The following is a 20,114-nucleotide window of genomic DNA, read 5'->3' on the forward strand; positions in this document are numbered from 1 at the left end:
TTGGGGATAAAGAGTATTCACACACCATTTTCCTTTGGTTGCAGATATTCAGAGCGAATACTCTGTTTCAACTCAGAAGTTACTAATGTCAGGCCAAATGGTTTGTAAACAAGGAAGGTAGGTAATTACAAAATTAAACTATCATTTCCTTTCGTGACCACAGATAGATGAAAAATCAAACAATTTCAGCTATCATACTATTGCACTTAAAGCCCATTGTGGATTTTAAGAAATTACCATCTTAAAATGTGTTATAATTGAAGATGTTGCATCCTCATCATTCTTGTACTTTTCTGGGACAGTCATTCTCCACAGTAGGTCATGGTAATGACACTAGCTGGTAAGATGACAACAGGCTTGTGATGTGAAGAGGACCCTTATCGAAGTATAAGCTCTAAATTATACAGAGATCGAACATTAAAATAAAGTTGGTAGTGTACTCGGAGGAGGCAAAAAACTTCCACACTTTGAGTTTTCCTATCCTCACCGCTACTCCTCCGCCGTGAGCTTTCCCACCCTCACCGCGACTCCTCCGCCGTGAGTCTTCCCACCCTCAGCGCTACTCCTCCGCCGTGAGTCTTCCCACCCTCACCGCGACTCCTCCGCCGTGAGTCTTCCCACCCTCACCGCGACTCCTCCGCCGTGAGTCTTCCCACCCTCACCGCGACTCCTCCGCCGTGAGTCTTCCCACCCTCAGCGCTACTCCTCCGCCGTGAGTCTTCCCACCCTCACCGCTACTCCCTCGCCGTGAGTCTTCCCACCCTCACCGCTACTCCCTCGCCGTGAGTCTTCCCACCCTCACCGTGACTCCTCCGCCGTGAGTCTTCCCACCCTCACCGCTACTCCTCCGCCGTGAGCTTTCCCACCCTCACCGCTACTCCTCAGCCGTGAGCTTTCCCACCCTCACCGCTACTCCCTCGCTGTGAGTCTTCCCACCCTCACCGCTACTCCTTCGCTGCTAGGGAAATCTATAAAACGGCTGTTGTTCAACAGATACAGAGTTTCAGTTTTGCAAGATGAGGCATTTCTAGAGATCTGTTGCAGAGCAATGTGAAAATATTTAATACTATCGAACCGTACACTTAAAAGGGTTGAGATGGTAAACTGCATGTATTTTTTACGACATTAAAAAAAATAACAGAAATAGTCTGGAATGATCATGCACCTGCCTAGAGGTTTTATTTTGCTCTAATTTAATACCTATGTTGTTAAAAAATCCCTAGAAATATTTAACCAAGTTTTACATCCCAATCTTCCACAAATAGACAGTCAGTGGGAAAGTGACTGACCAACAGATAAAGACATCTGAAGTTTAACATGAGCACCTGGGTGCCTAATAAAGTTCAAAGTTGCCACATTTTCATGGTGGCTACAAAAGATCAGAAAATGTCAGGAATTCAGCAAGGACAAATTAGGGGCTGACATTTCCCAGGCAAAAGGCAAAGTTTCAAGTTCTTTAATTCTTCTACTTTCCCCATTGTCCTGAGGGCAGCTACAGTGTGGTTTTGGAAGAGAAAGGATGTTTCCTTCCTTGGGAGCTTGTACATCTTTCTTGATTGGAGTCAGATTTGATATAAATCTTTCCCATCCTTACAACAGAACTGGACCTACCAACTAAATTCTTAACCAATCCTGAGCAGCTTCTTTGAACAGGTCTGAAATGATTTCTACACGGCCAGAGCATTCTTTCCTGGAAATTCAATTGAAGGTGGTGCTTAGGGGTTGAGTTTCAGCATACTGAACACTGTGTTCTAAATAACGTCTCCCTGTGTCTTCCCCTCTTTAATGTCTTACATTCTTGTAATTTCAAAAGGCCAACAACACAAACCTTTCTCTTTAGTTATATGATGCAACCATTTAAATTGAGGACGGTGATGTTTTTCTAGGTTCTTTTAGTGAGTATGACTTGTTTGGATTTTTCTCAGGAAGACTATTTCCTAGAAGGGTCTAGAAGTTAATTAAAAAGGGAATTAAGCTTTTTTCATGGATCTTCAGTCCAAAACCCTGTTTCCAATTGGCCTGTATAACCAGACCCCGTGCCAGGGAGGTGTCTGGTTATACAGATCCATTTTTGAGCCATCACTGACCACAAGGTGTTGAATTATTTAGCTGCTCACTTTTCAATGAAGCTTTTTTTCCTCTCCGTGAACGTGGAGTCTTAGATGTATGGACCTGGCATGTTTTTGTTCACAATCTTCAAATGAATCACTCGATGTAGAATCCATTATGAGTTAGAAATAAGTAACTGAACAATTCTGCTATGATGGGCATTGCAGACTACCTCAAAGAGAAAGAAAAGCAGTTCTGAAAAATGTGTAAGGCCCTCAGATCAATGGTAATATTTTAAATATAGTTAAATGTCATATTTTTACTATCCATCATAGATGTTCTTAAGCCACCACTTTTTTTTCTTTTGACTTTTAAATGTCAGGTGCTTTAAATTTACAGAATGCATTTTTGTATGCATTAGCCCATTGGAACTGGACTGGTATACTGTGAAGTCTTAGAGTAGTGCTCACATACTGCAGTGATGTTATGGGTCACAGGTGAGTGTGAATATTGATCCTGTCACTTCCACAACCGGGAGGCTGGCACCTCCTTGCACTGGTCACCTCCATCCCAGAACAGCCTCTTTGGTTTACCCCAATGTGCCTTCATTTTTACTGTGTGCCATCATGTGGAAATGGATAGGAAGCCCTGTAATATCACTACTTCCCACTGTGCAGAGAAAGAGATGGGCTTGGGATATAAAGAGATTGCTGAAGATCACAGAGTTGGCTGGGGAAAGAAGGCATGCCTCAGCTCTGCATTTCTGATCCCAGCACTGATGTTCTTTCGCATATACCATGCCATATCTCAACTATGGACTTTGAAGTTGGTCCATGCTTGAGTCAAATACAGGGGACAAACTTGATTTATATAAGCTATACACAAAATATAAAATATTCGTTGAAAGGCAGTATAGCATAGGTGGTTAAAAACAGCTTGTCTGGGTTTGAATCCCAGCTCTATCACTTACCAGCTATGTGTCCATGGGCAAGCCACTTAACTTCTCTGTGCTTCAGTTTCCTCATCTCTAAAGTGAGGATAATAATAATAATTTCTAGCTGGTGGCACTGTGTGAGGACTCAGTGAGCTGATCAATGTAAAATGCTTAGAGCGGTGCTTGGTATACGGTACGTATCCTTCACTTACCATCATTATTGCATACACTGTGTGCATTAGCTTTCCGAGTAAAGAACCAGAACTTACTCTCTGGAGTGGGGGGTGCCAGCTTTGCTTGTTGGTCCTGGGGCAGCTGGCAAGAGCAGCTCAGCAATTGTTGGATGATTCCTGGACTCATTTGCTTAAAGTCCTCCTTAGAAATGGCTGAAAGCTTGTTCTGTAGAAATATCTCCACGAATTGTCCAGCAGAGAAGCAAGTCTGTAGGAGGAAGAACATAACACTGTTACCATCCTCAGCACCGAACCAAATTCCCCATTGACTACCATCCTTGAGGAGTCAGAACTAAACGGAAGGGTTCAAGTCAACCCTTCCACACGAAGCCATTACTGTGTGTGTCTCCCTGAAGCCTTTTGTCCATAACTAATTCCCCAGGATTATCTTTCATCTCTGATTAAAGCAGCTGTATCTCACTTTCATTCTGAGTATTATATAGTAGGAGTTTTGCACACTTTTGTCTTTCCTGAAGAGATGCACCGTGTTTTACAATGTGTTGGATAGTGTTCTAACCAGCAGCCTAAGGAAACCTTGAGGGGGGATGGCTTTGTATTATGAACAAAGCTAAGACTTCACAGGATAAACAGGAGCTCTGAGGTAATGAGGTCATCATCTTTAATATTCTCTGATTTAGCAAGCCTTTGTAGGCAACATGCATTTTTCAAAAGCAGTAAAAGTAAAGGTAATATTTTTAAAAGTGAATGCTGTATCAACTCGCTGGTGTGTAAACACTGAACGATATGGCTACCTCTGTCCCGTGACAGCCTTCCACCACAAAAACAATTGAAATCACTGTTATTGCCTACTGATTTCACTAATTTTTATCTAGATCTCTGTGATTTTTTTCATATTGTATAGGGATATTTATGAGATAAGAAGTAGAAACAGACAACAAATGAAACGGGTCTCTAAAAATTGCCTCAAAGCATCTGTCCATTTCAGAAGTGTTAAGGGCTGACATTTTGTGCATCAAAAATTACACTGAAAAGTTTTCATACGTGGATGAGAAGGGTGTATAGTTTCACTAGCACAAATGCGTATCTTCTACTGAAATAAGACCCCAATGCAAGATCAGTGTGATCTTTAGTTACAGTAAGGTATCTTTAAAAAAGTCAGCGATGTATACAAGGATTGTCTGATCTGCCATGCTGTAGAAAGTAGGGAATTTAAACAAAGGCACATGGCTAATCAGAAAATAATGATGACACATTTGCTGGATTCTCCCACACAAAAATTCTTTGGGATGATTCCAAGGGTTAAAAAAGCTTTATCTTGATTGGGAGATGTTTGGTTGCATGGAACAGAACCTACTCAAACCAGCAGACACCAAGAGGAGGATGCATGAAGCTTACAGAGGATGTGTGCGATGGGAAGGACAGCCACATTTCAAGAGGAACTGAACCGGAAGCTGGAAAATTAGAACCAATGACTTTTCTCTGTCTCTTTGGGGCTTAGTATTTTCTTCTTTCTCTTTCCCTCTGCAGACATCTACTTCCTTTCAAAGTCTGGTCTTCTCTCTTTAATAAACACATGGCCATATAAGCCCTGACCCTAAGGTGACCTTTTCATCCAAGAACCGAAAATTGGATTGAGTCTGCCAACCCTGACAGATCTGATTGGCTCAGCAAAGCTATAGATGGGTTTTCTTGGTCAAATACCCATTTGATTCCATCAGTTTTGCCCCTGAGATAGGAGGTGGGGCCATGCTCTTCAAACATGGTTTCTGGACCCAGCACTGTGGGTGAGAAAGCCATTTCTCAGAAAGGGATTGGGCAAGAACTCCCAAAGCTTTCTACTACAAGAAGCAGCAGCAGAAAGCTAAACTTGTGATTTTTTTCCCTTTATCAAAATAATTTACACCAAAGACAATAGTCCCTTTTGTATCATTTATTAATCATGGAATAGAATTACTTCATCATTAAAAATACTGGCAACACTAAAGGGAAACTAACAACAAACTTCTGATAATGAATCCTTCACAATAAACATTCTCATTGAAAAATGCCTGCCTGGGAAGTAAGAGAGTGGAAAGATAAACATGAAAAGAATGCCATGCATCTTCCCGCAGTTCACTGTCAAGGAACTGAATAGTTTCTAGTTTTAGAATACCTTCTCATAGAGTAAGGTTATTCTATTATAAGCTTCTATGCCCTTGATATTTACTTGCTGTTCCTGTACTATTTAGGTTATTGTTGCATTAAATTTCTTCTGAAATCACTAACACAAATGTCCTTAAAGGGATTCATTATATCCTATAAAATTTTGGTAGACAAAATGTTTTTCATGAAGAAGAAAACAGAATGGAAATTTAGATTATCAATAACCTTTGAAATAGCTTTATTCCTTCACATAAAACTTCAACATACTTGTACACTTGTGTTGACATCATCAGATTTCTGTGGAAACTTTACAAACACATTCTGAAGTGTTGCTTCTGGAACTTTAGTTTTGAGAATCCCTTGGAGGGCTTGTTAAAAGACAGGGTGATGGACTCCACAATTGTAGGGTACAATTCAGTAGATTCTGGGGTGGGACCTGAGAATTTCCATTTCCAACAAGGTCCCAGGTGCTGCTGATACTGCTGGTCCAGGGACAACACTTTGAGAATCACTGGTCTAAATAATATAGGCAGTATCTCCAGATCTAGCTTCTTACCTTAGGATCCCCTCAAAAGTCACAAAGAAAGTGACATGTTGGAACAGAGAAGAATTGAGAAAGAGGTTGTTTCGTTTATCTTGCAGAGTCAATACAGAAAATGATTATTACTGCTCTTAGAAGATGCATGCCTTAAGTAGGTAACCCCTAAATTTTGAGACATAACGTTCATTCTTTATGCAAATAGGGTCTCCATCAGACAAATGGGTTCCCTTCTAAGAGCTGGCCCTGAAGAAATATTTAAAGAGACTTTACAAATAAGGATTAATATAGGCATCAACTCTTGTTACCTTCAGTTGAATACACTAAGTGTGAGTTTGAGAGAATCAGCTTTAATTGATGCGTTTGATATGTGGCCTAATAATAGAAATTCACTTTTTAAAATATATCGTAGCAAAAATATGTGATAATGCCCAATCATTCATAACTTACAGGAACGACCTTCACTATTGTTAGGAATATTTAAGGAATTTTGCTCTTTTAAAATACAGACTGTGCTTAATAGGAATAGTAGCTCATCCAAGATATAAATACCAAAATTGTTTTATTTCTTTAAATCAACATTTTTCAAACAACATAGTTGTTCAGAGCACAGAATATGCCATCAGACAACCTATGTATATACCTCAGTTTCTGTAAACTCAAGCAACTACTTATTAGCTCCATGCCTCAATTTCCTAATCTGTAGGATGCAATCACATAACCTAACTTCATACAACTGTTGTAATAATTATATGAAGAATGCAGGTGAAATTGTGCAGTTCTAATACATAGTATTAATTTACTCATTAAATGTAAGCCATTATCATGGAATATCAATTTTTCAAGATTTTAAATAATAAGGGCAGGGAAGGTTTCTATGTGTAACAGAGTCTGAAAAATGCTGGATCCAATAAGATTACAGAATTTTATTTACTAAAGGATCTCCCCAGACACATTAATATGCTACAGTGCAATATGTATCTTCAGTATTTCCCAGTTAGATTTGACCATAGCACCCCTTTTCAAGAATTATCTAGGTAGACTAGTGAATGTACTTTGGAACACAACTTTAGGAAATAAGAATATGAACATGTTTATAGGCTCATATATCACCTTTTCTCAAAAACCTTCTCAGGGCTACCTACTATACAAATATTTATCTGTTGCTCAAAATCCAAAGTAATCTCTTCATAATCTAATCCAACTTTAAAGTGTTCATTCATCATTGTAAGTTTTTATATAAAGTCTATATCCTCCCACTACCCTGTTAGCTCCATAGAAGCCGTGCCTATTTTTGTTCAGTTATCTTTCCCTGGTGCCCATGATGGTGACTAGCACATAGTAAATGCTCACAGGTCTGCTGAATTAATTATTCATGCATTCAGTATGGACCCGGTGGAGGAAAGAGTAATATATATCATTCTCCTAAATAACTTGACCTCAAGTTTATGTCTATAGAGACCCACTTGTAAAAAGAAAAAAACCCTGCCCACACTGTGGAAATAGAATATTTTTACATTTAAGGAAATCTACATTATCCTTTAACTTTTCAACAACTCTTAGAGAATGTTCACAGCTACTTCCTTTGACAATAGCAAATGATGGTACAAGAGGAATAATGACAATACCTGATCCCAGGAAATTGGACTGTCATCTGATCCTGGGTCCTCGGATACAGATAGATTAGGGTAGGCCCAATCATGGATTGTTAGGTTGTTTTGTTCCCTTTGAAGTTGATGGATTCTATCTTTTCTGATACAGGTATTTTTAGTCCAGAGAGTGTTGAGGAGTTGGTCTAGTTCTAGAAATTTCATACAAAATCTGGTGTCACATAGAATAAAGACAGGCCAGTTTCAGAATAATCACAATTTCACACGGCCACAGCATAGATATTTACTAAGTAAATTTCTAAGTTCTAAGGAAAAGCCAAGGTTTTACTCTGAACAAGAACAGAGAGCATTTAGGGACTTCCCTGGTGGTCCAGTGGTTAAGACCCTGTGCTTCCAATACAGAGGGTACAGGTTCAATCCCTGGTCAGGGAACTAAGATCCCACATGCTGCACGGCATGGTCAAAAAAAAAAAAAAAAAGAATAAAGAATATTTATACTTCACATGGTTAATGATTCTCTCACAAGATCTTGAGATCTTAGGGCTGAACCATGATGAAATGAGCAATTCCAAAAATGGAGTGCCTTCTGATAAGACAACTAATTCTTTTTCTAGGTGTTCCCTATAAAAATATAAACAAAAGATGAAACTGATTTAATCCTTAGAAAATTTATTCCCTTTAGGCACTATACATCCTTAGTAGATTAACTATAACTTTAATGTAAAGTCAATCTAATCATTTTCCTCTTCAGTGTTTAATGCAGGAAAGAAACAGGAATTGAAAAACAGCTGGGATTACTGGGACAAACGAGACTTTGTTTTCTAATGCTACTGTGGTATGGTTGTCAGTTTGCAGACTGCAGTTTAGTTTTCCCTTGGTACAGCTGTAGCCTTAAAAAATGATTGATACAGAGAACAATTAAATATTATGGTGAATTTCTTGGAATTTATTCATCTTTCTATTTGTGAAAAAAATACCTCTGGTGTTTTCCTAAATGTTACCATCAGTAGTAGGAAAACTGAAAACTAGAATTACTACAATATTTTACTTTAAATGGCCAGTTTCAATAACAACAACAACAAAAAAAGAGAGAGAGACCTGCAAAGAAATGGAAAAGTGTGACTCAGAGTCAGGGAAAAAAGCAGTCAATAAATATGTATCTGAGTATTCCCAGATGTTGGATTTACCAGATGAAGACTTCAAAGCAGTCATTATAAGTATGTTCAAGGAACTAAAGAGAATAATATTTGAGAAATTAAAGGAAAGTATGACAATAATAAATTAACAAATAGCAATTTCTAATCAGGAGATCAAAACCATATAAAAGTCTAAATGGAAATTCTGGAGCAGAAGAACAGAATAAATGAAGTGAAAAATTCACTAGAGGAGTGCAACAGCATATTGAGATGGTAGAAGAAAGAATTGCTGAATATGGGGATAAATTAATAGAAATAATCTAATCTGAAGAACAAAGAGAAAAAGAAAGAACAAGTCTCAGAGACGTGTGGGAATCAGCAAATATACTGACCCATATGTAGTGGCAGTCACTTGGAGAGAAGAAAGAGAAAGAAGTAGAAAAAGATACTGGAGAAAATAATGGTTAAAAACTTTCTGAATTTGATGTAAAGCCTTAATCTACAATGTTCAAAAAATTCATCAGAGGGAATTCCCTGGTGGTCCAGTGGCTAGGACTCCATGCTCTCACTGTCAAGGTCCCAGGTTGGGGAAATAATATGGGGCATGGTCAAAAAACAAACAAACAAACAAAACAAAACAAAAAGAAGCTCATCAGACATCAAGTAGGATAAATATAAAAGATTCAAACCCAGACATAGTCAAACGGTTGAAAGTCAAAGACAAAGATATATCTTGAAAGCAGTGATGGAAAAATGACTCATCACATACCAGGGAGCATTGATACAATCAATAGCTGACTTCCCATCTGAAAAACAGAGGCCAGAAAGTAGTGGAATAAGATGTTCAAAATGCTGAAAGAAAAAACTGTCAATTACGGATTTAATATCCAGCAAAACAACCCTTCAAAAATGAAGGTGAGGAAGCAACCTAGGTGTCCATCGACAGATGAATGAATAAAGAAGATGTGGCTCATATATACAATGGAATATTACTCAGCCATAAAAAGAAATTAAATTGAGTTATTTGTAGTGAGGTGGATGGACCTAGAGTCTGTCATACGGAGTGAAGTAAGTCAGAAAGAGAAAATACTGTATGCTAATACATATATATGGAATCTAAAAAAAAAAAAAGGTTCTGAAGAACCTAGGGGCAGGAGAGGAATAAAGATGCAGACATAGAGAAAAGACTTGAGGACACGGGGAGGGGGAAGGGTAAGGTGGGATGAAGTGAGAGAGTGGCATGGACATATATACACTACCAAATGTAAAATAGATGGCTAGTGGGAAGCAGCCGCATAGCACAGGGAGATCAGCTCAGTGCTCTGTGACCACCTAGAGGGGTGGGATAGGGAGGGTGGGAGGGAGATGCAAGAGGGAGGAGATATGGGGATATATGTATACGTAAAGCTGATTCACTTTGTTATACAGCAGAAACTAACACCATTGTAAAGCAATTATACTCCAATAAAGATGTTAAAAAATAATATAAATAATAAATGAATTTTTAAAATGAAGGTGAAATAAAATTATTCCCAGATAAACAATGAATGGAGAATTCATTGGTACCCAAACTGTCTTATAAGAAACACTAGGGCTTCCCTGGTGGCGCAGTGGGTGAGAGTCCGCCTGCCGATGCAGGGGACACGGGTTCGTTCTCCGGTCTGGGAAGATCCCACATACCGCGGAGCGGCTGGGTCCGTGCGCCATGGCCGCTGAGCCTGCGCATCCGGAGCCTGTGCTCCACAACGGGAGAGGCCACAGCAGTGAGAAGCCCGCGTACCGCCAAAAAAAAAAAAAAGAAAAGAAACACTAGATGAAGTTATTTAAGCTGAAAAGAAATGATCTGAATGGTAAGTCAAGTCCATAGGAAGAAATGAAGAGTACTAGAAATATAAATATGTGGGTTAATATAAAAGACTATAAATATATTTCTTTATCATTGTTCTCTCAACTCAATGAGGAAACAAACTTTTCTTTCAAAGTCTAGAACATGATAAGGGTACAGACCATCCTCAAAATATTTACCATTATATTGGGGTTATTAAGCAATGTAATTAGATGACAAAGAAAAGAGACGCACGAATTGAAAAAGAAGAGGCAAAACTGTCTGAAAACTAAAAAATTAGGGCAAAATAACATGAAATATTTAATCATGGGACAGGTTATAAAATTAATCTATAAAGAATCACTAACCTTCACATAGACAATGACCAGTTAGAAGCTGTAATGAAAGAGAGGACCCCAGGTAAGAGAGCCAAAAGGAAGGTTAAATGCCTAGGTATAAATGTACCAGGAAATGTCTAAAACCTATGTGAGGGAAATAATAAAACACTCCACAAAAGCACACATGTAGATATGCACAAACAGAAACACTATGGGATATAAAAATGCAACATCTTATAAATATCATTTCTAAGTTACTTTATAATTATTTTGCAATTATAATAAAATTATCACAGGGTTATTTTTTCCCAGAGCTTGACAGTTAGGTGATATTTGTTAGGAAGAGTGAATAAGCCAGGAAGACCCTGAAAAGAAGAGCAATGAAGAAGGCTAGCTCTATCAGAAATTAAAATATACTATAAAGCCACTATAAGTAAAACAGTACAGTACTGGCACATGCATAGACAAGTGGGCCAATAGAACAGAATGGAAAACAGAAATAGACCTGATTGCATTTATCATTTTATTATATAAAAGAAGCATCTCAAACCAGTGGAGGAAATAATTTCCACTGCATTTTAAATAAAAGGTATAAAGAAAACTGCATAGTCGTACAGAGAAAATAAACTGGATCTAATCCTCACAACATGCACCAGAATTAATCCTAAATGGATCAGAAATGCAAGCATACAAGTACTAGAAGAAAACACAAGTAACTTCTTCTATAACCTGGGAATGTGGGAAACTTTCTCAACTCTAACTCAAAATCCAAAAGCAATAAGAGAAAAGTTTGATTAACTGGTTTATATAAAGATAAAAAATATTTGGAGAAACAATTATCCCAGCTTAGGCAGAAAATGTACAAGATGAACCTGGAATATTTTATACTGGAGAGCAAGGGAGATATAAAATGTGTTAAGGGTTTTGACAAAGGACTTACAGCCACCTTGAATAAGATTCCACTTCTCAAAGAGGGAACGATCTGAGTATCAAAAGGATAATAATGACAATAGATTGAGAGATAAGAAATCATAATGATATAAAAAGAAAAGCTCATTGTTCCTTGAAGGATGCAAGGAAAATGTTATTATTTTGTAAAGTGGTAAATTAAAGAATCAAGAGTTTATCCTTACTTTCCTTTAAGAACCTCAATAAAATGAAATTATGGTGAGGGAAAGATTTTCCACTAAAGAATTATTACACGGAAACATGAAGAAGAACTGAGAGAATTAGAAGATCACCACTGTGTAAGCCCCAAACAATTGATCAATCTAGGCAATGACCATCAATAGCTTATAACTTCTCAGAAAGAGACAACCAGATGTTATGTGTTGTCAATGGAAGATACCAACGATCAGACTGTAGCCCCAAATAAATAAGCAACCTAAAACTAATCAAACCTCTACGTATAAAAATCAATATACACGAAACACGGTGCATAGAAACACATGTAAGGGACTTCCCTGGTGGCACAGTGGTTAAGAATCTGCCTGCCAATGCAGGGGGCATGGATTCGAGCCCTGGTCCGGGAAGATCCCACATGCCACGGAGCAACTAAGCCCGTGCGCCACAACTACTGAGCCTGCGCTCTAGAGCCCACAAGCCACAACTACTGAGCCCGTGCGCCACAACTACTGAAGCCCGCGTGCCTAAAGTCTATGCTCCTCAACAAGAGAAGCCACCGAAATGAGAAGTCCACGCAAGGCAACGAAGAGCAGCCCCCGCTCACTGCAGCTAGAGAAAGCCCGTGCACAGCAACGGAGACCCAGGGCAGCCAAAAATAAATAAATTAATTAATTAAAAAAAAAGAAACACGTGTAAAATGAGTAGGAATGCAATCAGCAAAATCCAGATGGGATAAATGATCCCTTTTTGTTTTTTTCAACAAAAAATTTGCAACAAAATAGAATGGAGGGGAAGGGCATGACACCTATCAAAAGTAAAACGTCAGAGACATACCAACAATTCACATTTTATGGACCTTATTTACATCCTGGTTCAATAAAAACTAAAAATATTTTTTAAAAAGCAGAAAAATGTGAACATGAAGGAAATTTTTATGATATTAAGGAATCATTCATCTTTTTTAGCTGTGATGATGCTTTTTAAAAAATCCTCCTCTTTTAGAGATTCATACAGAAATATGTACAGGTTGATTGCTTCAAAATAATCAAGTGATTGGGAGAGGATGCAGGCAAATATAAGATTATCCAATTGCTGCTAATTGTTAAGGCTGGGGACTTTGTACATGGGGGTACACTATTTTATTGTTTCTACTTTTGTTTATGTTTAACAATCTCTATAATAAAAACATTTTAAAAAATTAAAAATACCATACTTTTTCCCCCCCTACCCCAAAATACAATTAGTATCAGTAGAGCCCTACCTCAGAGGCAGTTGTTAGAAAAAAAAAAATGCCTTGGGGCCTCTGGAATAAGCATCTAATTGCACTGGGATGGGATGGAATTCTGACTTCTCAAATGCAAAAGTGGCTGCTTTGTGCCCAAGTGGGTGATACTGAACACCTCTCACAAACAATTATTTTAGTTTTTTTATCCAGGGTCCATGATGGTCAATATCTAGACAACTTGCCTTGATCTTACAGTACAGCTTGCCTCTAACTGTATTCTGTATTCCGGTCTGATGGCTATTCCTATTTCTTATAGTGACTGAGCCTTCAAGTGGCATACATTTTTACTTGAAAAGGGAAATCATTACATTCCTTCGGCTGATATGTAAACTGCCCTGCTAAAACTCAATCACTCAAAATCTGAATTTAGCAATTCCTGTTTGCTACATCAAAATCATTCTCATGGACTTCCCTGGTGGCGCAGTGGATGAGACTCTGTGCTCCCAATGCAGGGGGCCTGGGTTCGATCCCTGGTCAGGGAACTAGATCCCACATGCATGCCGCAACTAAGGAGCCCGCGTGCTGCAACTAAGGAGCTGGCAAGCCGCAACCAAGGAGCCCACCTGCCACAACTAAGACCCAGCACAACCAAATAAATAAATAAATAAATATTAAAAAAAAAAAAATCATTCTCAGCGTAGCATGCTTTTCCCCGGCCTATTTCCTAGTGACGACCTCTAGGTAACACGATTGAATTATACTTTAACTTTCATCTTAATAAAGATTTCTTTCTCTCATTTCTTAAAGCAAATACAAACGAATTGCAGAAAAACACACCTGTCGTTCAGTGGGTTAGACAAACAAGTCAGAGAAAGTTCTGCATGGAATTGTATGATTCCTAGCTCTTGATCCCTTTCAGAGTTGGAAGATTTATCTAGATCATGAGGGTGTTGCTGGTACCTTGGAAAATGTGTATTTCTCTTCTATGTTGTGACTTCCCAAGAGGAAGTATGTGGCCTTGGTGTGTGTGCAAAGCAGGGCATTCTGATGCAGATGAAAAAATCAGTCATTTCACTCTTAATGTCTTGTCAAGTACAAAGAAATGCGTGAAACACAGATTCTGATTCCTTTCGTGATGTCTTATTTTACCTCAGATCCCTCAAATGCTGGCTGCCACGAATGTAGCCAGGATGCGTATTTTACAGTACTTTTATTTAACATTAAATGACTTACTTTTATGGCTCCAAGCAAACTGCTACGAAGCCTCTTGCACCCTTTAGAATACTACTGTATCCTTCTATATGATGTTCTGTCCCCCCGGGGCCCAGCACTTTGTACCACACAGGAAAGTGTCCAGTGAGTACTAGTAGCAGATCATAAAAATCTCTCCCTCTGGCTCTCCATCCACAATTTCATCATCCCTGCTCAAAGGAGCTGAGTGCATATGTTTGCCTTATCACCACATACATATCATAGCATGTCTGCCCTGAAAAGGCCCCCTGGGCTGTCTCACTACATGCTGAGATTAAAAGGGTGTTTAAAACATACCTGGACTAATTCAGTCATCGCAATGATTCTGCTTTTGTTTTTGGCACAGTTTATATTTAGTAGGTGTGACTGGGAAGTGAAATTCATGAAAAGCATCCTTACCTGATAGATGGAGAGTATTTGTACTATTCAAGGAACTGAAAATATATTCTGTAAAATAGTCTGGGGACGGCAAGTTTCTTTGTCCCAGACAAACACCTTGGAGGGACAAAGCAATGATTGTCTCCGCCAACTGAGGAAGTGTATTTTCATTGGCACCATCACTGCTTGAGATACCAGCTTTTTTCTGCAGCACTTTGGTTTCCATACACTGAAATCAGACACAAAGTAAAAAGAAAATTTTAACTTCTGAAATTATTCTGATTAGAACATCTCTAGGATTTCCCCCAAAGACAAGGAATCATTCTTCTAAAAGAGGAGTGAACTGTTGGTGGGAATGTGCCTACCACCATTCTCTAGTCTCAGATAGAACTCTATCTGGAAAATACCTGTTTCTTTCATCTGCCATGACACTGAATTTTCTAACTCCCATCCCATTGATTCTTATGTCTAAGCTTTCTCATTGTCCTACTGTAGAGCACAGGGAACTATATTCAGTATCCTATGATAAAACATAATGGAAAACAATATAAAAAAGAATACACATATATATATGTATAACTGAGTCACGTTGCTGTACAGCAGTAATTAACACCACATTGTAAATCAACTACACTTCAATAAAATTTAAAAAATAAATTTCCCCTTAAGGCCCCAGAGAAACCACTGAATATTATCAACAAGAGAATCGTACAATAAGGTAGGTTACAGAAATGTCACTCAGGTGGCAAAGTAGTAAATGGATTGACAGGGTTAGAACTTGAGGGCAAGAAGTCTAGTTAAGAAGTTATTGATTAATCCTAAATATCTCATGACCTAAGACGGTAGGACTACACATGGAAAGAAGCAGATGCATTTGAAGAATATTAAGAAGTTAGCCTTGGAAGGACTTGGAAGACAATGTGGAGTGCAGAGACAAAAATGACTCCGGTTTCTGGGTTTGACAACTGTATAATGGTAATACCGCCCACTATCCCACAAATTCTCCCCCCAAATACCCAGCATATATCTGGCGCTTCCCTAGGTACTGGAAATGCAGTGGTGACCCAAACCAAAAGCAGGTCTCTGCCTTCCCTGGAGCTTAAAGTTCACTGTTGTTAATAAAATAATAATGTAATCAAATGTAAGTTGATAACTTTGGCAATTGCTTTGAAGGAGAGGTACATGGTACCATGATGTAAAAACAGACAGCTATTTGACCCAGTCAGGCAGATCCAAGAAGGCTTCCTTGGGATTGTGGCGTGCGCGTGCGTGCACACACACACACACACACACACACTGATCTGAAGGAGTGGGAGAAAGGAATAGCCCAGGCAGGAGACACAGCATATGCAAAGTTTTTGTGGCAGGAAGAAGGATTGCAGCTATGCACAGCTGGAAGGCGGGCCGTCACTGGAGTGGGTGGAGTAAGGGGAGCGTGGTGAACGTTGAAGGTCTACTGGCATTTAGCGGAGTTCGCCCTTTATCCTCAAATCAACTGGAAGCCAAAGGGGAATTCTGAGCAAGGTTTGGGAATGGGGGTTATAGGACTGGATGTGTGTTCTGACAAATTCACTCTGGCTACCTGGTGGAGCACAAATAACCTGGAAAGAGAGTCAGTGCTTCCTAGTAGCACAGCAAGAAGGCTATTACTGCAGTCCAGGTACAAGACAGTGATGATGATAATGGACTAAGTCAACACGTTAGGGATCTCTTCAGGAGGTAACAGCAGTAGGACTTGGATTAGATATAAAGGGGGAAGAAATTTGGAAAATAAAATTTCTAGTTGGGCATTTGACTGGGTGATGATGCTATTCGCTGACCTATGAAGTGATACATGAAGACTGGATCGGAGCTCAGGGGAAGATGGCGGAAGAGTAAGACGCGGAGATCACCTTCCTCCCACAGATACAATAGAAATACATCTACACGTGGAACAACGCCTACAGAACACCTGCTGAACGCTGGCAGAAGACCTCAGACCTCCCAAAAGGCAAGAAACTCCCCCACGTACCTGGGTAGGGCAAAAGAAAAAAGAAAAAACAGAGAAAATAACAGGGACAGGACCTGCACCAGTGGGAGGGAGCCGTGAAGGAGGAAAGGTTTCCACTCACTAGGAGCCCCTTCGCGGGCAGAGACTGCAGGTGGCGGAGGGGAAAGCTTCGGAGCCGCGGAGGAGAGCGCAGCCACAGGGGTGCGGAGGGCAAAGCGGAGAGATTCCCGCACAGAGGATCGGGGCCGACCGGCACTCACCAGCCCGAGAGGCTTGTCTGCTCACCTGGGGCGGGCGGGGCTGGGAGCTGAGGCTCGGGCTTCGGTCGGAGCGCAGGGAGGGGACTGGGGTTGGCGGCGTGAACACAGCCTGAAGGGGCTAGTGCGCCACGGCTGGCTGGGAGGGAGTCCAGGGAAAAGTCTGGAGCTGCCGAAGAGGCAAGAGACTTCTTCTTACCCCTTTGTTTCCTGGTGCACGAGGAGGGGGGATTAAGAGCGCTGCTTAAAGGAGCTCCAGAGACTGGCGTGAGCCATCGGTATCAGCGCGGACCCCAGAGACGGGCGTGGGATGCTGGGGCTGCTGCTGCCGCCGCCAAGAGGCCTGTGTGCAAGCACAGGTCACTATCCACACCCCCTTTCCGGGGAGCCTGTGCAGCCCGCCACTGCCAGGGTCCCGGGATCCAGGGACAACTCCCCCGGGAGAACGCACGGCGCACCTCAGGCTGGTGCAACGTCACGCCGGTCTCTGACGCCGCAGGCCCGTCCCGCACTCCGTGCCCCTCCCTGCACCCCCCCCCCCGGCCTGAGTGAGCCAGAGCCCCGGAAGCAGCTGCTCCTTTAACCCCGCCCTGTCTGAGCGAAGAACAGACGCCCTCAGGAGACCTACATGCAGAGGCGGGGCCAAATCCAAAGCTGAGCCCTGGGAGCTGTGCGAACAAAGAAGAAAAAGGGAAATCTCTCCCAGCAGCCTCAAGAGCATCGGATTAAAGCTCCACAATCAACTTGATGTACCCTACATCTGTGGAATACATGAATAGACAATGAATCATCCCAAATTGAGGAGGGGGACTTTGAGAGCAAGATTTATGATTTTTCCCCCTTTTCCTCTTTTTGTGAATGTGTATGTGTATGCTTCTGTGTGAGATTTTGTCTGTATAGCTTTGCTTCCACCATTTGTCCCAGGGTTCTATCCATCCGTTTTTTTTTTAATCTTTGTTTTAATAATTATTTTTTATTTTAATAACGTTATTATATATTATCATACTTTATTCTATTTTACTTTATCTTCTCTCTTTCTTTTTTCCTACCTTCCCTCCTTCCTCCCTCCCTCCTTTTTCTTTCTTTCTTTCTTCCTTCCTTCCTTCCTTCCTTTCTTCTTCTACTAATTCTTTCTTTCTACTTTTTCTCCCTTTTATTCTGAGCCGTGTGGATGAAAGGCTCTTGGTGCTGCAGCCAGGAGTCAGTCCTGTGCCTCTGAGGTGGGAGAGCCAACTTCAGGACACTGGTCCACAAGAGACCTCCCAGCTCCACATAATATCAAACGGCGAAAATCTCCCAGAGATCTTCATCTCAACACTAGTACCCAGCTTCACTCAACGACCAGCAAGCTACAGTGCTGGACACCCTATGCCAAACAACTAGCAAGACAGGAACACAACCCCACCCATTAGCAGGGAGGCTGCCTAAAATCATAATAAGGCCACAGACACCCCAAAACACACCACCAGACGTGGACCTGTCCACCAGAAAGACAAGATTCAGCCTCATCCACCAGAACACAGGCACCAGTCCCCTCCAACAGGAAGCCTACACAACCCACTGAAACAACCTTAGCCACTGGGGACAGACACCAAAAACAACGGGAACTATGAACCTGCAGCCTGCAAAAAGGAGACCCCAAACACAGTAAGATAAGCAAAATGAGAAGACAGAAAAACACACAGCAGGTGTAGGAGCAAGATAAAAACCCACCAGACCTAACAAATGAAGAGGAAATAGGCAGTCTACCTGAAAAAGAATTCAGAATAATGATAGTAAAGATGATCCAAAATCTTGGAAATAGAATAGACAAAATGCAAGAAACAGTTAACAAGGACCTAGAAGAACTAAAGATGAATCAAGCAACGATGAGCAACACAATAAATGAAATTAAAAATACTCTAGATGGGATCAATAGCAGAATAACTGAGGAAGAAGAACGGATAAGTGACCTGGAAGATAAAATAGTGAAAATAACTGCTGCAGAGCAGAATAAAGAAAAAAGAATGAAAAGAACTGAAGACAGTCTCAGAGACCTCTGGGACAACATTAAACGCACCAACATTCGAATTATAGGGGTTCCAGAAGAAGAAGAGAAAACGAAAGGGACTGAGAAAATATTTGAAGAGATTATAGTTGAAAACTTCCCTAATATGGGAAAGGAAATAGTTAATCAAGTCCAGGAGGCACAGAGACTCCCATACAGAATAAATTCAAGGAGAAATATGCCAAGACACATATTAATCAAACTGTCAAAAATTAAGTACAAAGAAAATATATTAAAAGCAGCAAGGGAAAAACAACAAATAACACAAGGGAATCCCCATCAGGTTAACAGCTGATCATTCAGCAGAAACTCTACAAGCCAGAAGGGAGTGGCAGGACATATTTAAAGTGTTGAAGGAGAAAAAACTGCAACCAAGATTACTCTACCCAGCAAGGATCTCATTCAGATTTGATGGAGAAATTAAAACCTTTACAGACAAGCAAAAGCTGAGAGAGTTCAGCACCACCAAACCAGCTTTACAACAAATGCTAAAGGAACTTCTCTAGGCAAGAAACACGAGAAGGAAAATACCTACAATAATGAACCCAAAACAATTAAGAAAATGGGAGTAGGAACATACATATCGATAATTACCTTAAATGTAAATGGAATAAATGCTTCCACCAAAAGACACAGATTGGCTGAATGGATACAAAAATAAGACCCATATATATGCTGTCTACAAGAGACCCAATTCAGACCTAGAGACACATGCAGATTGAAAGTAAGGGGATGGAAAAGGATATTCCATGCAAATGGAAATCAAAAGAAAGCTAGAGTAGAAATTCTCATATCAGACAAAATACACTTTAAAATAAAGACTATTAGAAGAGACAAAGAAGGACACTGAATAATGATCAAGGGATTGATCCAAGAAGAAGATATAACAATTGTAAATATTTATGCACCCAACATAGGAGCACCTCAACACACAAGGCAAATACTAACAGCCATAAAAGGGGAAATCAACAGTAACACACTCATAGTAGGGGACTTTAACACCCCACTTTCACCAATGGACAGATCATCCAAAATGAAAATAAATAAGGAAACACAAGCTTTAAATGATACATTA

At 40.2% G+C, this 20,114-nt stretch overlaps 1 protein-coding gene across 1 annotated transcript in view; it reads right to left on the minus strand.

Annotated features, from left to right (window-relative positions):
* The window catches only part of SLC39A12 (solute carrier family 39 member 12), a 75,588-nt gene that overhangs the window by 38,618 nt on the left and 16,856 nt on the right, over window positions 1–20,114 (minus strand). The window contains exons 4-6 of the mRNA XM_082620017.1: window positions 14,767–14,974; window positions 7,486–7,658; window positions 3,253–3,424 (exon numbers count right to left, since the gene is read on the minus strand). Of these exons, the coding sequence (XP_082476143.1) occupies window positions 3,253–3,424; window positions 7,486–7,658; window positions 14,767–14,974 (553 nt within the window). The remainder of the gene's footprint in view (window positions 1–3,252; window positions 3,425–7,485; window positions 7,659–14,766; window positions 14,975–20,114) is intronic.

Source organism: Mesoplodon mirus (assembly GCF_964341445.2).
Source record: "Mesoplodon mirus genome assembly, chromosome: 4".
NCBI lineage: Eukaryota > Metazoa > Chordata > Mammalia > Artiodactyla > Ziphiidae > Mesoplodon > Mesoplodon mirus.